Source organism: Juglans microcarpa x Juglans regia, chromosome 5D (assembly GCF_004785595.1).
Source record: "Juglans microcarpa x Juglans regia isolate MS1-56 chromosome 5D, Jm3101_v1.0, whole genome shotgun sequence".
Classification (NCBI taxonomy): Eukaryota; Viridiplantae; Streptophyta; class Magnoliopsida; order Fagales; family Juglandaceae; genus Juglans; species Juglans microcarpa x Juglans regia.
Window position 1 is genome coordinate 3,947,360 of NC_054602.1, and position 16,174 is coordinate 3,963,533.

At 36.4% G+C, this 16,174-nt stretch overlaps 2 protein-coding genes and 1 non-coding gene across 5 annotated transcripts; all 3 read left to right on the forward strand.

Annotated features, from left to right (window-relative positions):
- The first annotated feature begins 4,752 nt into the window (after positions 1 to 4,752).
- On the forward strand, positions 4,753 to 8,574 carry LOC121265085 (nuclear intron maturase 3, mitochondrial). Of its 2 annotated transcripts, XM_041168552.1 has the most exons (3): positions 4,753 to 7,240; positions 7,498 to 7,580; positions 7,664 to 8,574. In XM_041168552.1, the coding sequence occupies exon 1, from the start codon at positions 4,804 to 4,806 to the stop codon at positions 7,126 to 7,128; it is 2,325 nt and encodes a 774-aa protein (XP_041024486.1). In that variant the 5' UTR covers positions 4,753 to 4,803; the 3' UTR covers positions 7,129 to 7,240; positions 7,498 to 7,580; positions 7,664 to 8,574. The 2 variants fall into 2 exon arrangements, with proteins under 2 accessions (XP_041024486.1, XP_041024485.1); XM_041168551.1 differs by lacking the exon at positions 7,498 to 7,580.
- Positions 8,346 to 8,559, forward strand: LOC121266629. The gene has a single exon (XR_005940851.1). It is a non-coding gene; the product is annotated as a small nucleolar RNA U3 (small nucleolar RNA).
- Positions 8,575 to 10,569: 1,995 nt separating the features above from the next.
- On the forward strand, positions 10,570 to 14,890 carry LOC121265092 (probable methyltransferase PMT6). 2 transcript variants are annotated; one of them, XR_005940606.1, is made up of 7 exons: positions 10,570 to 10,923; positions 11,308 to 11,722; positions 12,170 to 12,459; positions 13,019 to 13,402; positions 13,533 to 13,779; positions 13,886 to 14,056; positions 14,646 to 14,743. XR_005940606.1 is itself a non-coding variant. In XM_041168560.1 (7 exons), exons 1-7 carry the CDS (start codon positions 10,758 to 10,760, stop codon positions 14,802 to 14,804), a joined length of 1,800 nt encoding a protein of 599 aa, XP_041024494.1. In that variant the 5' UTR covers positions 10,572 to 10,757; the 3' UTR covers positions 14,805 to 14,890. The 2 variants fall into 2 exon arrangements, 1 of the variants encoding a protein (XP_041024494.1); XM_041168560.1 differs by having other exon boundaries at positions 10,572 to 10,923; positions 13,918 to 14,056; positions 14,646 to 14,890.
- The last annotated feature ends 1,284 nt before the right edge of the window (positions 14,891 to 16,174 follow it).

The following is a 16,174-nucleotide window of genomic DNA, read 5'->3' on the forward strand; positions in this document are numbered from 1 at the left end:
ACAAGTGTCATATAAGTAGTAGAATGTGAAAGAAAAAGAGTTTCTTAACACCAGCCTTTTTTTGGTTGGTTGCCCATGTGTTGCTGTCGGTCATAGTTTCAAAGGATGGTTGTTGGGGGCGGGGGGGTGGTGGTGATGCAGAGAATGTTTTAATCAAATCTTGATTTTTCTCGTATATGTCACGCATATTGTGCTCTTGAATCACAAACTTATAATCTAGCTATTAATTTATCGAAATCAATTTCTATAACCCACACTCTTACATTATGTTTAATAAATTTATAAAAAAAAAAAATGCTTTAAACACCCTATGAATACAGTAAATGATAGATTACGCATCAGACTTGTAAATAACATAACTCATTGAAAAATATTATGCGAAGTGTTTTCGTTCTTCGGTAGAAGTAGATGTTTTAAAGAAGGAAGCAAAACAGATTAGGATATGGTCATTAATCAAATGTTGTATGTTATTATAATGTTAGCCCCATGTAAGATTAAATATTAAGTTTGACAATAACGACTTGCTAACTAATTCATAGAGGGAATGACCCACAGGTTGATTCATGGATAAGTATTGTTTGGTAGATCCTCAACCTGAAGTATTGAAAAAGTATGAGAACTTGATAACCCATGTTTTAATTTAGGTCCGTCGGCTGAAAAGTCAAGGAATATGGGCGGTTTGGCGTGGAGTCAGCAGCTGTACCGGACTGAATATGCATGTGGTTTTCCTTGTATGCAAATGGAGATCAGAAATTGCATCTCACTACAAAACAACCATCACTTTCTTTCTATAATAATGGAATGAATATTTTTTTTTATTTGTACCAAAATGACCATTGGTGACAGATTTCTGTACCCTAATAATTGAGTTTAATAGTGAGAAATATTATGATAAAAAACAATTAAGGTAAAAAAATAAAATTATTTTTAAATTAATGGGAGGTTTGAACGTAAAATAGTCTTGCTAGAAATAAAAAATGAAAGAATAATGATACACACCATATTTTACAACAATATTTTAAGATTATGGCATTTTTATAAAATGGTGATAATTTTATAAGTTATTTTATAAAAATATTCCTAAACTTTAGTAAGGGAGGGTGTTTTTTCCGAAGTTATGGGCCTTCTGGCGGTCCTGCTTGTGACAATTTTCCAGGGTTTCAACTTTCCCGGAAACTTCGTGGCCTATCCCCATCAGTTAAGAGGACAGAAGAGGCAAAAGAAAAAAAACAAAAAACAAAAAAGTTGGCCGGACTCCTGCTGGCGACAATGACAAATGACAATGCAGTGGATTTACACCTCGTTAGTTTTTTTTTTTTAAGATAAAATGATATGAATTGAAATAAAAATTAAAAATTAAATAAATATTATTAAAATTTAAAATATATTTTTTAATATTATTTTTATTTTAATATTTGAAACAATTGAATTGTTTAATTTATTTTATATAAGAATTTGTAAAAAAATTTATAATATCATTTAAAAATATTTCATTAATTATCAAGTAAAAAAATCAGTGGCTGCTTACGGTGGCCTTCATCTGTAGATTAAATATTATTTTTATAAAAATTATAATAATTAAATAAAATGAAATAAAATAAATTGTGAAAATAAACGGAGGCATTAGACTTTTGCTTTGGGGCATTAAACGGAGGCAATTGAATTCAATTATGAACTGGAGACCATTGATACGATAAATATCATTGGATTCGTGCGCGCGCGCTGCGGCTGCAGCTGAAGCAGAATACACAAAAACCCAAAAGAGTTCGTTCGTTTGTACTGATGGGTAAAAAATATAAGTCGGCAGAGAAGCTATGCTGTTTGATATGAACAATTAGATTCGCGTTTTTGTCACTTTGCGTGTAGAAAACTAGATGAGAAAAACAAAGTCAAAATCGAGGCAAACCCAAAATTTGGTTCCAGAGTTGTAAGTAAATTCGCACTAAAATAAATAGCGAGATGAGATGAGATAGTTTTAAATTATTATTTTTTAATATTATTATTATTTTAAAATTTAAAAAAATTAAATTATTTATTATATTTTATATAAAAATTTGATAAATTTATAATGATGAGATAAAATAAAGTGAGATTAGATTAGATTAGATCATTTTTCTATCCAAACAAACCCTAAGTAACACAGCACAACAAAACAAAACACCCTGCATTCATACCAATTGATTGAAGGTTGAAAAGTTGAAACCATTTTATGGGCAGGGTAAGGGCATCGATGTCCCACCCCATTCATTGTAACATGACACCGGCAAAAACGACAAGCGGGCACTCTACATTCTACAACCTGGTGTATGAAAATTTGATTAAGACATGCTACTGCTATTAGGTATGGAGTATGTTCCAATGTTTTGAATATTGTATTGGTAACCGTTTCGTTTGAAATATTAAAATAAAATATTTTGATATTAATATCGTTTTATAATAATTTATATATGAATAAATTATATATATAAATATATATATAAATTATATTTTAAAATAATAATTTATATATGAATAAATTATATACAAATAAACGTATATAAATTATAAATAGTATAGTCTGAATTGAGGGGTCTAAAAATGAGCATGCATTTTGAAAAACTGAAAAAAAAAAAAGTAAAGGCCTAAATATGTATATCGCCCGGCCGAAATTTTGACTGGTATGAAATAATATACATGTCTGTACTGGCTACCTAGCCAATACGACATATTTTGACCGTACCAGCTGGTACGAAATGGATTTCAAAACACTGGTATGGACATCATACTCTCGAACTAGTATTTATGTTTTGCTATCTTTCTATCAAATTATCAATTACCTTAACACAGTTACTCTTTATTAGAAATTATAATATTTTGAAGGGTAATAATATGTACAGCTGTAGAGTGCGTAAATGTTGTACAATCGTTTTGAAAAAGAGTGAGATTCACTATTTAAAAATTTATTTGTTTCATGAGGATCTCATATTTAGTCACTTTTTTCAAAGAAATTTTGTTGTTCTTATACACTTCATGACTATAAATATCATTTCTCTATTTAAAAACAAAGTAAATACAAAATTGTACTATTTTTATTTGGTTTTAATTTTAACGGGATTTTTTTCTTTATAAACATTATAGGTTTATATTGTCTTTCCGGTTTTCTTTAAGCATAACTTTGACTTTTTAAAAAACAAGTGGAGTGCGTTGAAGTGATTGCCACAATTGATAACTTAGGTGGTGATAGTAAAAATAAGAAAATAAATTGTGTAGCATAGAGGATTCAAGTATCAGACTCTTTAAAAAAGTGGGATCATATAAAAAAATGTATTTTTTTTTTATGGTCAATTCCACTTTTTATAAATTTATATCTAACGTTACTTAAATGATGAACGAGAACATCTTTTAACACAAGAAATATAATTGCATACTTTGGCAGCCTATGCCATAGAAAACAAAAATCATTCACAAAAAAAAAAAAAAAAAAAAAAAAATCAAAACGTAAAAACTCTAAGAGCACTGCATCCAGATGCCTAAACCTTCATTTATGCTCCATCCACCTCCTCATTTTAGGATTTGGGTTGGGCGATGCTACAGTGGCTCCTCATATATCAAGAGCCACTGTAAATCCTCAATTCTTCATTTCGGTTCTTCATCCCACGCAACTTCTTTTTTCTTCGTGTCCTACTTGCCACTGACCGTCGTTCGCGTCCCCATCTGGCAACCCCTCCAGTTGTTGTCTCCGATAAGGCTCTACAACTTTGACACGCACACACATACACTTTCACTCTCTCTCATAACATAATCCTCTGTGCCAATTCCTTTTCAGGTGTTCACCTATATTGCTTCATTGTTTTTAGATTCCTTGTGATTTACAGCCATTTGTGTTCACTCGTATTACTTTGTGATTTACTCCAAAGGGTATTTGTGATTTACTCGAATGAGTATTTCTGATTTACAGATTGTCTTGCCTTGTGATTTACTCGAATTTTGTTGTGAATATTTTTTGTGATTTACATTTGGGTCTTTGATTATGGAGGTGTATCTATGAATTTTGAACCTCTCTATTTTGCAAAATTGAAGCTTTGATTTATAGTTCACTCGGATTGTTGGTCTCTGATTCGATCTGTTTAGGGATTTACATTTGGGTTTGTGATTTTGTTACTATAGATGTGATTTTGCAAGCCATGATTTATATTTTCTTACATTTGGGTCTCTAATTACATGTTACAATTGCTCTCATACATGAGCTTATTATTTCTGCTGCATTGGACAATGTACATGTTTTCATTTGAGTCTCTGATTCGATTATTCCTTGTAATTTATTATGTTTTGGTCTCTAATTTACATGTTACTATAACTGTGAATTTGGAACTTCTCATTTCTCCAATATTAGGATTTATACATGTTTCTATTTAGGTAGATGATTCGATCATTCCATATTATTTACATCTAGGTCTTTGATTTACATATTACTATAGCTGTGAATTTTGCCAAAATCTTTTCTACAACATGAGCTATGATTTACTATAGATGTGAATGCTCTAACAAACTATACATCTAATTTCTTAATAAATACGAGGTTTTGATTTATCTGAGTAGCCCATTTTCTAGTCTAAGGAAGCACCTGCAGCACTATGTGAAGGATTGTACTTTGAAAGGCCAGAAGCCCAGACTGCGAAGAAATGGAAGAAGTAAAGTCCAAGCCCAAATATCTCTCTCTCTCTCTCTCTCTCCAAATCTAAGGAGTGTAAACAGAGCCAGCCTCCAAATAATTTCAAAGAAGTGGAGGCAGCGCATTCTCACTTCTTTGCCATTGTTGCTTCAATGCTTATGCACCTCAGAAGAATAAACCCACTTGGATTCAGGCCTTCAATTTGCTATTCTCTCAAGCTATTCTCAACTCTGTTACCGAATCCTTCAGCGGTCCCCGAAACACTACCTTCAACCCCGGACCCTACTGAACCCCTTACTAAACCCCAGCTAGAACTCCTGGTGCTCAGACAATACTCCCACGGCAAGTTCTTCAACCTCGTCCAGAACGTCGTCGCTTTGCCCGCTGTCCTCCTCACCGCCTGCCAAAACCTCACCACCCCACGACCCAACAATGCCCTCAACCCTCCCGACTCATCGTCCCTTCTTCACTCCGTCTCCAAGCGGTTCGATATCGCAGATATGGGCCGCGAGCTCTGCGAGAATAGGTTCGATGTTAAAGCTTGCTGTGTCACAATGCTGCCCTCGAGAAAGGAAGGTGAGTCTTTCGTTTTGCCCAATTTGAAACTGAAGGTTTTGATTGAAGCTATTAGGATGGTGTTGGAAATTGTTTATGATGAGCGGTTCGTGACGTTTTCTTACGGTGGGCGTGTTGGTATGGGGCGCCATACGGCCTTTAGGTACCTTAAAAAATCAGTTGAGAATCCTAGTTGGTGGTTTAATGTTTCATTTGATCGTGAAATGTTTGAAAATCGGCATGTAAATAGGTTATGCTTGTTTATCGAAGAGAAAATAAATGATAGGATTTTGATTAATATTATAAATACCTTATTTGAATGTGAGGTGGTGGGAATTGAATTGGGTGGTTGTTATTTGGGAAGGGGGTTTCCTCAAGAATCCGGGTTGAGTTCCATTTTCATTAATATTTACTTTAATGGGTTTGATAAGGAAATTCAAGATAAGCGTCTTCGGAAAAATCAGGAGAATCTCAAATTTGATCCGAATGAACTGGTTTCAACAACCGGTGTGTTTTATAAGCCAGTGAAGATATATGTGGTCAGGTATTTGGATGAGGTATTAGTGATAACTTCGGGGTCAAAGGTGTTGACTATGGATTTGAAGAATTGGGTTGTGAATTATTTAGAAGGGAGATTGGAGTTCAAGGTGGACAGGATGAAAACAGCTATTCATAGTGCAGTATCCGAGAATATTAATTTTCTCGGCATGGAACTACAGGCGGTTACACCTTCAGTTTTGCATCCTCCTATGACAGAAAAAGCAATCAGGGCACGGAAGAAGTACCTCAGACAGAAGGAAGTTAGAACTTTAGAATTGAAAAATGCTAGAGAGAGGAATAGGAAGAAGTTGGGGTTGAAAATATTTCAGCATGTTTTTAAGAAATTGAAGCAATGTGATGGGTTTAAGTTTGAATTCCAAATTGAAAATGAAGTTCAAAAAATCTTCAGAAGTTGGGCTGATGAAGTAGTCCAAGATTTCTTGGGGTCCTTGGAAGAGCGTTGGGAATGGCACCGGAAGCTGACAGCAGGTGATTTTCTCACTTTAAGGCACATTAGAGATCAATTGCCCCAAGAGCTGGTTGATGCCTATGATAAGTTCCAAGAGCAAATATACAAGCATTTGAGTCCGGCCAAAGCTAGAAAGGAATTAGAGAAAGAAGAAAGGAGGGTGGAGGAGGAAGAGGAACTAAAATATGCTAACAGAACGGTTGAGGATTTGACGAGGCTGTGTATGAAAGTTGATGCACCTATAGAACTTGTTAGGAAGGCTGTTAAGATGGCCGGGTTTACAAACAGCATGGGTCGCCCGAGGCCGATCAAGTTACTCATTGCTCTTGAGGATACTGATATTATCAAGTGGTATGCAGGTGTAGGGAGGAGGTGGTTGGATTTCTTCTGCTGCTGTCACAACTTCAAGATGGTCAAAACTGTTGTAACGTATCACTTGAGGTTCTCTTGCATATTGACGTTAGCTGAGAAGCATGAATCAACCAAACGTGAAGCCATGAAGCATTACACTAAAGACTTAAAAGTCTCTGACTTGGATGGAAACGAAGAAGTGTACTTCCCTACAGAAAGGGAGGTTAAAATGATGGGAGATAAAAATCTTTCGGATCCGAAGCCCGTTGATGGGACTTTATCTTTGGCTTTGATCAGATTGGCTTCTGATGAGCCTTCATGTTCCTGCATTGCTCATTTCTGTGACCAAATGACTACTGTTTTTTATCGGGTACGGTTACTTCAAAACTGTCTGAACGTGAACCCATCAGATCAAGAGAAGTGGATCCCTGGGATGGGTGCGATTCATGAAAGTCTCAATCGGAAGTGCCTCCCTCTCTGTTCTGATCACGTAAGTGATTTGTATATGGGGAAAATCACCCTTCAAGACATTGACTGCACTTCATTTGTGGATGAGGATTGAATTTTTCTCATTCTGCTACTTTGTTTAATACGAATGAATTGGTTCTGGAGGATTCTAAAATTTGAAGTCCTGTTCAAGAAATTCTGATGGATATCTTCTCAAATGAAGTCAGGTAGGCGTGTGTGAATTGTTTTGCTTTTCTTGATTTCCTTTGTTAGTAATATAACTACCACTTCTATTCCACAAAAAAGTACAATTACTACTTTTTTGGTGATGAATCCACATGCATATTTCAGAATAAGAATGCATAGAGAAAAAGAAAAGAATGCATAGAGAACATTTTCAAGTAGTCATTATCGAGAATTTCTTCATTTCTGTGTGTGTGCATGTAATATTATTTTTATCAAAATGTATTACGGGCCATTGTAGGGTGCAATGTTCATAACACAGGATACGAAGCAGAAGTGCGTTGGTTTGAGTCTTGATGGCTATGCCATTTAAAAAAGAATACAGTAGAAAACGATTGTGCTTTTAGAGAATATTTAATATATGTCCGGCTCTTGTGAAAAATTCAGTGTCTGGTTTTTGGTTGTAGGAGTGTCTGCTGTTCACTGCATGAAAGTGTTCTGTATGGGTTGGCTTCGACAGAAGATGCCATTTTTGAATCAGTCGTGTGTTATATTTTATTTGAACCTGGCAAAAATACTTCAGAAGGGAAGACAACGAACGTATTGGCAATAATTACTTTGATTAAAAACTGAGTTTAGATTGTGTTGAAAAAATGAGTTGATTTTTACAGTCGTGACTAATAAAGGGTTCGAGAAGTGATTTTAATGTGTTAGAAGGGGGCTATTTTTGGATTTTCACTTGTCTGCTGCCTAATCTATATGATGAAGTAGCCAACTATCTGAACAGAAAAGAATGTTGGTTATTGATGATGTGCAAGATGAAGAGATCATCAAAGTGATTAAAAAGTTTTTAGTTTTGAAATTTTGGGTACTTCCAACATTATTGAGACGATAAGCCTCTAAAATGGATGATATTTGATTATAAGATAAAGTGAGCTACAAGAAAATAAACTAAATAATCAATAAAAAAATAAAATTAATTCCTGAACTAACAACATATAATAGAATTAATATTTGAAGCCTCAAATATGATATAATATTTGACTTACTTTTATGGTGCGGAAATAACGGCAGCTACGTTACGTCCCACATTGGAAATATAGGCAGCAAAACAATGCTTTATATACCATGGCTAATACATTAACGGGCACGACCTTACTTGAACAGGATCTGTTCTATAGGCTCGTACTACTGTATCCTTGAGTTCTAAGGAGACAGGATCCCAAGTCTGGTTGATGAATTATGGCCGCGTGATCAGAGCGTGATTAACAGCATCGTGGCCCTCGGACCACTGATGCAGTAGAGGATCGTCCTCAGCCATCTTCAGTGTGGCTGCGATGGTCATGCGGCTGTCTGACAGACTTCCAAAACTTTTTAACTGCCCCTCCCCCATCATTTTCCCCTCTTCTTCTTAACGCCCCACCCGATGAAGCTAATTCAAAGCTCCGGCTTTTGTACACCCAGTTATTCACACAGGATTTGAGCCTATCGTTCCATTTCCAGTCCCTTTTTTTGTTATATAAAACAAATAAGAGTGTGTTTCGCCGATGATATTTTTTCACTTCAGAGAAACGCCATTTACGGAGAGATGGTGCATTGCGTTTCGACGACATTGGGTTTTGAATTTTCGTGCATATTTTTGTAATGCAATGATCGAGGTTTATGTGAAGTGCCGTGATTAACAGCATCGTGGCCCTCGGACCACTGATGCAGTAGAGGATCGTTCTCAGCCATCTTCAGTGTGGCTACGATGGTCATGCGGCTGTCTGACAGACTTCCAAAACTTTTTAACTGCCCCTCCCCATCATTTTCCCCTCTTCTTCTTAACGCCCCACCCGATGAAAGCTAATTCAAAGCTCCGGCTTTTGTACACCCAGTTATTCACACAGGATTTGAGCCTATCGTTCCATTTCCAGTCCCTTTTTTTGTTATATAAAACAAATAAGAGTGTGTTTCGCCGATGATATTTTTTCACTTCAGAGAAACGCCATTTACGGAGAGATGGTGCATTGCGTTTCGACGACATTGGGTTTTGAATTTTCGTGCATATTTTTGTAATGCAATGATCGAGGTTTATGTGAAGTGCTGTTGCGTAGGTTATGCTCGATAATTGTTTGATGAGTTGTCTCATAGATATTTGGTTTCTTGGACATCGATGAAAATGATCTCGGCGATGGTGAAGGAAACAGTAGTGGTGCTTTTGATTCGCTCCACGAAATGAGGACCCAATTCAGTGACTTCGACGGTAATGTTGCAGGCGTGTTGCCGGTCGGTGAAAGTTTGACCCCGGGGAGGCAACTTTCATGAGTTCATGGTAATGCAAACAATATATACGTCCACCATTAAAGGACACGCTCTGATCACATGTATGGTTCTTCCACCAAACATAGGTTCCTTTCTAACTACAACTTAAAGAACAAAAGAAAAACAGAACCGCTTAACACCTGTCGGGCTGGTTTTTCTACAAAAACAGCCATCTATTTATCTTAAGCCACGTAAGAAAAAATACTCTAAAAGAAATACACCCCACCACAAATAATCTATTCGTATGTGCTACCCTTCTCTTCCTCATTTGCACCGTCCGCTGCCTTCTCTTCCTCGCTGCTCTCAATCTGAAGCCGACGTGTCAAGAAATCACGGGGCTCAAATCAACTTGGAGAAATCGCGAAGAAGAGATTTGCAAGGGTTCTGATTTCTGCAGCTTGGAGAAATCGCGAAGAGAGATGCACAATTCTGGTGTAGTGCTGGTCCAAGATAAGTGTGGTGGAACTCTTAGGTGTTGGTATGTGATTGACAGATTGTTATTTGACTAAAACCAATCCGACCGGTCCTAAGAAATTCTCAAAGAAAAAAGGTCTATTGGAACCGCACAACTATAAACGTGGCATTTCAAATATCTATTAGCTCATGAAATGATACAAAGATGTTGAGTGAAAGACCCTTTTGGATACATAACAAGCCAGAGAGGTCTCAGCAGAGGATAAGCCTTTAATTTGAGGCCATGCAAATACCTTCGTCCTTGTGCTAATTTACTTATTTTTTGGCCCACACTTTGGGTAGATTTTTTTTTTAATTCTTAAAAATAACAAATTAAAATCTGAAAAGACGGATTTGGAATGATATAAAAAGTTGTAAGCTTAATGCTGAATAGTTACTTTAAATTCTTGTTTTGTTTCTCAATGAATTGTATCATATTAACTTGTTTTATTTCGAAATTAATATAGAGTCACATAAGAATCGAGCCGAAGTTACTGAACCCAGGCAAAGGAAATAGATGGATTGGGTCCTGAAGTTGCATCCTTTGGGTTGATGAATTTGAAGCATAGAGGTACTTTTTACCGTTCGAAACTGAACTAGTAAAATATATAAATAAATGAGACCTGTATTTGTCACCTCCACCAATCGTGGTCACTAGTCATTGTTGTTCTTCAGCGAAGGATTTTTCTCGTATTTGTAAATGGTATGGTCCAACCGAATCCTCCTGAAATACCAGAAACCCAGTTGAGATAGAAAGCTAATTAACAGAGAGGAAAAGGAATAAAGAAGGAAGAGAGGCTGAAAATGGGTGGGCATGCGCTGGTTTCACCGTTTAATTCGAGATCAGGGCGGATGATAATGGTGGCTCTGCTAGTAATGGTGGGCACCTTCTACGCTGGCACCCTCTTCGGTAACAATGCCCCCATTTACGTCTCCCAGCTCCCGGTCAAGTCTTTTTCATCATCCACTGGTAACCTCTCTCTTTCTCTCTCTCGCTGCAAAACTATTTTGGGTCTCCCAACTTTTTTTGTTTTTCTTTGTTGGATACATGTTATGGTGAATTCAATGGGGAATACATTTAACAAGAATTTGTAGCTACCTGCCTGGTTGAAATTTGGGTCAGTAACACATATCCCCCTAAAAACTGTGTTTTGAAGCTGAACTATTTTACGATCATATATTGCAATATTCCAAATTTTTAGTGCTAGCTAGTGAATGCATGTTGGAAGTTTGATATTTGATGTATATTCTTTATTTTTGCCTTTTAATTGGCGTTAGTAGATGATTCTGGTGTTTCTGAGCCTTATGACTTCATATTTTTGTGATTGAAATTTTTTGCATTTTGCACGTGCAGATAATTCTGAATTTCCAAACAAAGTTGCTATTACTTACAGAAAAACACCGCTTTTGATCCCTGAAACTGGGATGAATGTGTGCCCATTGACATTCAATGAGCATATCCCCTGCCATGATGTTTCTTATGTAAAGAATTTTGTCGTTAGCTTGGATGTTTCTAGAAAGGAACGACTAGAGAGGCACTGTCCTCCACCCAAGAAGCGGTTATTTTGCTTGATTCCACCACCAAATAATTATAAGATACCAATAAAATGGCCAACCAGCAGGAATTATGTCTGGCGAAGCAATGCGAATCATACAATTCTTGCTAAAGTCAAAGGAGGACAAAATTGGGTGCATGAGAAGAATCAACTCTGGTGGTTCCCAGGTGGTGGTACCCATTTCAAACATGGGGCGGCTGAGTATATTCAAAGGCAAACCTGTTCTTCTAAGCTCTTTTTTTTTTAGACATGACTGGCCTTTGGGTTAGCATTTGACAATGTTTTGTTAATCAATTTATTGAAATAAGATTCATATTATCTTAGAACACTAATAAAATGATTAATTTCACTCTTTCCCATCATCTTATGCTTTTAGGGTAGCTGATGTTTGGCAGTGTTAAAACTGTAGTCATGCATTAATATCTCCCACACTACACCTCCTATATGAATTAAATATTCCACAAGTTAAACCCCAATTGTTAAGGGGGAGCATTTGTATACTGATGAGACAAGTGTTAGAAAACTAATTACTCATCCACTCCTTACCATTATTACCTCTATATATTTTTATGATTTAAATGTTTTTATCAGGATTGATTTCTAGGGTTTGATTTATGCCTTATATTTTCTAACTTTGCAGATTCTTGTCTTAAAATACAGGTTAGGAAATATGATTACGAGTGAAAAAGGTGATCTGCATTCCGCAGGGGTAGTTCAAATTTTGGATGTTGGTTGTGGGGTTGCCAGCTTCTCTGCTTACCTCATTCCCCTGGATATACAGACAATGTCTTTTGCTCCCATAGATATTCATGAGAGTCAGATTCAATTTGCATTAGAGCGAGGAATTGGCGCAATGATCTCTACTTTAGCCACAAAACAACTACCATACCCCAGTAGCTCCTTCGAGATGGTTCACTGCTCAAGGTGTCGTGTTGATTGGCATGAGAATGGTACACTCCTATCCTGAAGATATTAATATGTAATATAGATATAGTTGGAATGTTGGCCAATAATAGAAAGTAAAAAATCCTTAGTATCATATGAATTTAATTGAATATTTTATTTTGCATGATAAAAAGTATCCAACACGTATGATTATTTGTTATAGAGATTGGTGATGAAGGAAAAATGTTCCTAGATAGCTTTGCCAACTAACTTACTGTGTAACTTGTTTGTAACAATTTGATGCATGTGTTCTAAATTATGGACATATATTGGCTTCAACAATGCCACAGCTGGTGAGAGCTCATATATGTTCTGCACCTAAAATCACTTCATTTTGAAGTTGCTTACATGTCATAGTCATTCTGAACTCATTTGACTGGTTGAATGTGTGAATGCCGGGAATGGTTATTTATCCTTTAAGATGTCCGTTATGTGCTATTGACCTTGTTTATGTGACCAGTGGGATTTGCAAATTGCCCTTTTTTGAGTTGTTGGGGTAATCTTTTGTTTGTCCAATGTAAAGTTTCCTTATTCTTGTTTTATACTCTTAACTCTTTCTTGCAGATGGTATTTTACTCAAAGAAGTGAATCGCCTTCTGCGATCTAATGGGTACTTTGTATATTCAGCTCCACCTGCCTATAGAAAGGATAAAGATTTTCCCTTGATCTGGAATAAATTGGTAAATCTGACTTCAGCAATGTGCTGGAAACTCATTGGTCGAAAAGTTCAGACAGCAATCTGGATGAAACTAGAAAATCAAATGTGCCTTCTGGACAATGCAGAGCAGAAGCGGTTGAGCATATGTGATGATGTTGATGATTCCAAACCATCATGGAATACACCACTGAGGAATTGTATACAAGTACGAAGGGAAGAAAGAAATTTTCAGAAACTACAGTCTAGGGCAGATCGTCTTTCAATATATCCAGAGACTCTCTCCAGAATAGGTCTGTCTATTATTGTGTGCAGAACTTTAAAGAAGCTACCTTTATAGTTATAAAAATTTTGAACATTTATATTGTGTATTACAGAGCAGTGCTGTTCAGTCTGATAAGATGGTTAATCTATTCACAACAGGTATTAGTGAAAAGGAATTTACTTCAGACACTCTGTTTTGGCAAGATCAAGTTCGCCTTTACTGGAGGTTGATGAATATCAGTAGGACAGAAATACGAAATGTCATGGACATGAATGCTTTCTGTGGTGGATTTGCTGTAGCTTTGAATCCGTTGCCCGTTTGGGTAATGAATATTGTTCCGGCAAGCATGAAGAATACCTTGTCTGCTATTTATGATCGAGGAGTAAGTGGCGCTTTCCATGATTGGTAAGATATTGTCAATCTATTACGTAGTGTTGATAAATTTTGATATTTTCAAAGAAGAAAATTGACTTGAGATTGCTAAAATACCTAATTCTAGTCTAATTTGTAGTTATTGGCAGCTAATACATATCTTAATATCAGGTGTGAACCATTCTCAACTTATCCACGCACGTACGACCTGTTGCATGCTGACCATCTTTTCTCTCACTATAAAAATCATTTAGAAGGTTGCTTACTGGAGGATATTGTGTTGGAGATGGACCGTATAATCCGACCCCAGGTATTTATTCCGTGATTTTCTTGCTTGTGTGAGCTGTAGATGTCATAAGCAAAAATTCCTTTAAAGCCGTCGGAATGAAAAAAAGAAAAAGAAAAAGAGTATTTTGATAGTCAACTATGATATTTTGCTTCTAGCATTAGACCCCTGTGCCAATTTACTCATAAATCAGCTGCATGCATCACAATTTAAGTAATTACCATCCCTAGCTAATGAAAGATGAATGAAAATATTTTGACCAAGATGTGGCAAACTCAGTGTAAGGGTATTGTTGGGTGGCATAGGATGAAGGTGTTGGAGATCTCATGCCAAAGATGTGTGGAAATAGCAATACAGAGCTTTAGTAATAGGGCACATTTGAATATATCTGGTTGGTTGGTTTCGTGAATAAAGTAGCTGAAAAAGTCAGCTTCTGGCCCTTTGGAATTGAACCAGAGCTAATAATTGTGTAGAAAGCATGATTTAGAACTGGTCTATTTGGTTGGCATGAGGTACATTCTTTAGGGATTGTCTCTAGCCAAGGTTGGTATTTGAAATGATCTTGTTTGTTCCGTTCCAAGTTATTTCCAGAATTTTTATTGAAAATGTGCAGGGATTTATTATTATCAGAGACGAGGAATCTATAGCATCAAGAATCATAGATGTTGCTCCCAAATTTCTGTGGGAGGTTAAATCACACTTGGTAGAAAACAATAAAAAGAAGATGGAATCTGTGTTAATTTGCAGAAAGAAGTTTTGGGCAATTTTATAAGGTGTAGCCCGCCTGCTGAGCTTTGCCAATACAGGTTTCTAGACATGTAGGCTGTTTTTGTAATGACTCAGTTTTTTTCTTTTGCATCTGCTTGTAGAATCAAGCAAACTCACGTAAATCATTGTCTATTTGCAATCGATTCTTCTTTCCTTTTTGAATGAATAGCAATATTAAAGCAATTTTATGATATAGGGAACGAAAAGGAAGTGGTCCAAATGATGATAACGTTCAACGTTAAAACGAATGACACAAAATCAAATTAAAGGGGGAGAGAAGCCCTTGAAGTTATATACATTCACAGAGAGAGAGAGAGAGAGGCATTGATGAAGATGATATGACAAGACAACCCCACGCTTTGTCGCCCCTCTCCCCCCCCCCCCCCCCCTTCCCCTTAAATACATAGATATAACGTACGCATGCATCTGCCCCACTACTTGATTTATTACGTCTCCGCTCCTTCAAACCAATCCTCTGCCATAATCCAAGTTTCATCTGCATTTATAAAGTACTGAGAGATCCATTAACGTACGCTTCGACTATTGTGACACACGTGGGTTCTAAACATGTATGTTGTCACCCTTCTCGGACACATCCTGATCACCTCACTCATCTACTTCATTTTTTGGGCGACAAATGTACTTTGAACAAGTACTCAATTTCTTCTCCTTTTAATTTTTTAAATACCTTTCTCATGGGTCTTTTGTCTGTCATGATCAAGTACACATGAATTGGTTTCGAAGTTATTGGTACCATGTTACCGATCGAGGGCCGCTCGTGCTCTGTTAAACAGTTTTCATCTCCCCCTCCCCAGGGTGTGCAAAATCCCCTATTCATGTACGTGTCGTTGTATGCGACAGTACCGGGCAGTAATAATATGCAGCTTACTGAATGACATGATGCAAATTATAGATAGTATATAAAACAGCTGGTTAATTAACCTTTGGAATAAACAATATTACATGTAGTACTACCAGTGATTGGTCATATATAAGAGATTAAAGATTCATGCATGCATATATATTAAAGGATTTTACAATCGATGGCTATAATTAGCATGCATTTGTTTATTATATGATGTTTCAAAAAAGCTTGTCACAACTTCGATCGATCGGCCTTTATATATAACAAATTAAATGGTCGCTAGCCGATGATCATCGTCTACTTGCCAATTTCGTTTCTTTGTTTTCTTTAATGCAAAAGGTTATGAATTATGAACTTCCATTTTGAGGCATGTATGCATGCATACCCAAAACCAGTTTTTGCTTTTACAAAAGATAGATAGATAGCTAGCAAACTAATTACAATTCTAATTAAATGCACCATCCGTACTGCGCGCTTAATGTCTGGCCATTGTCATCATGTGGACCAAG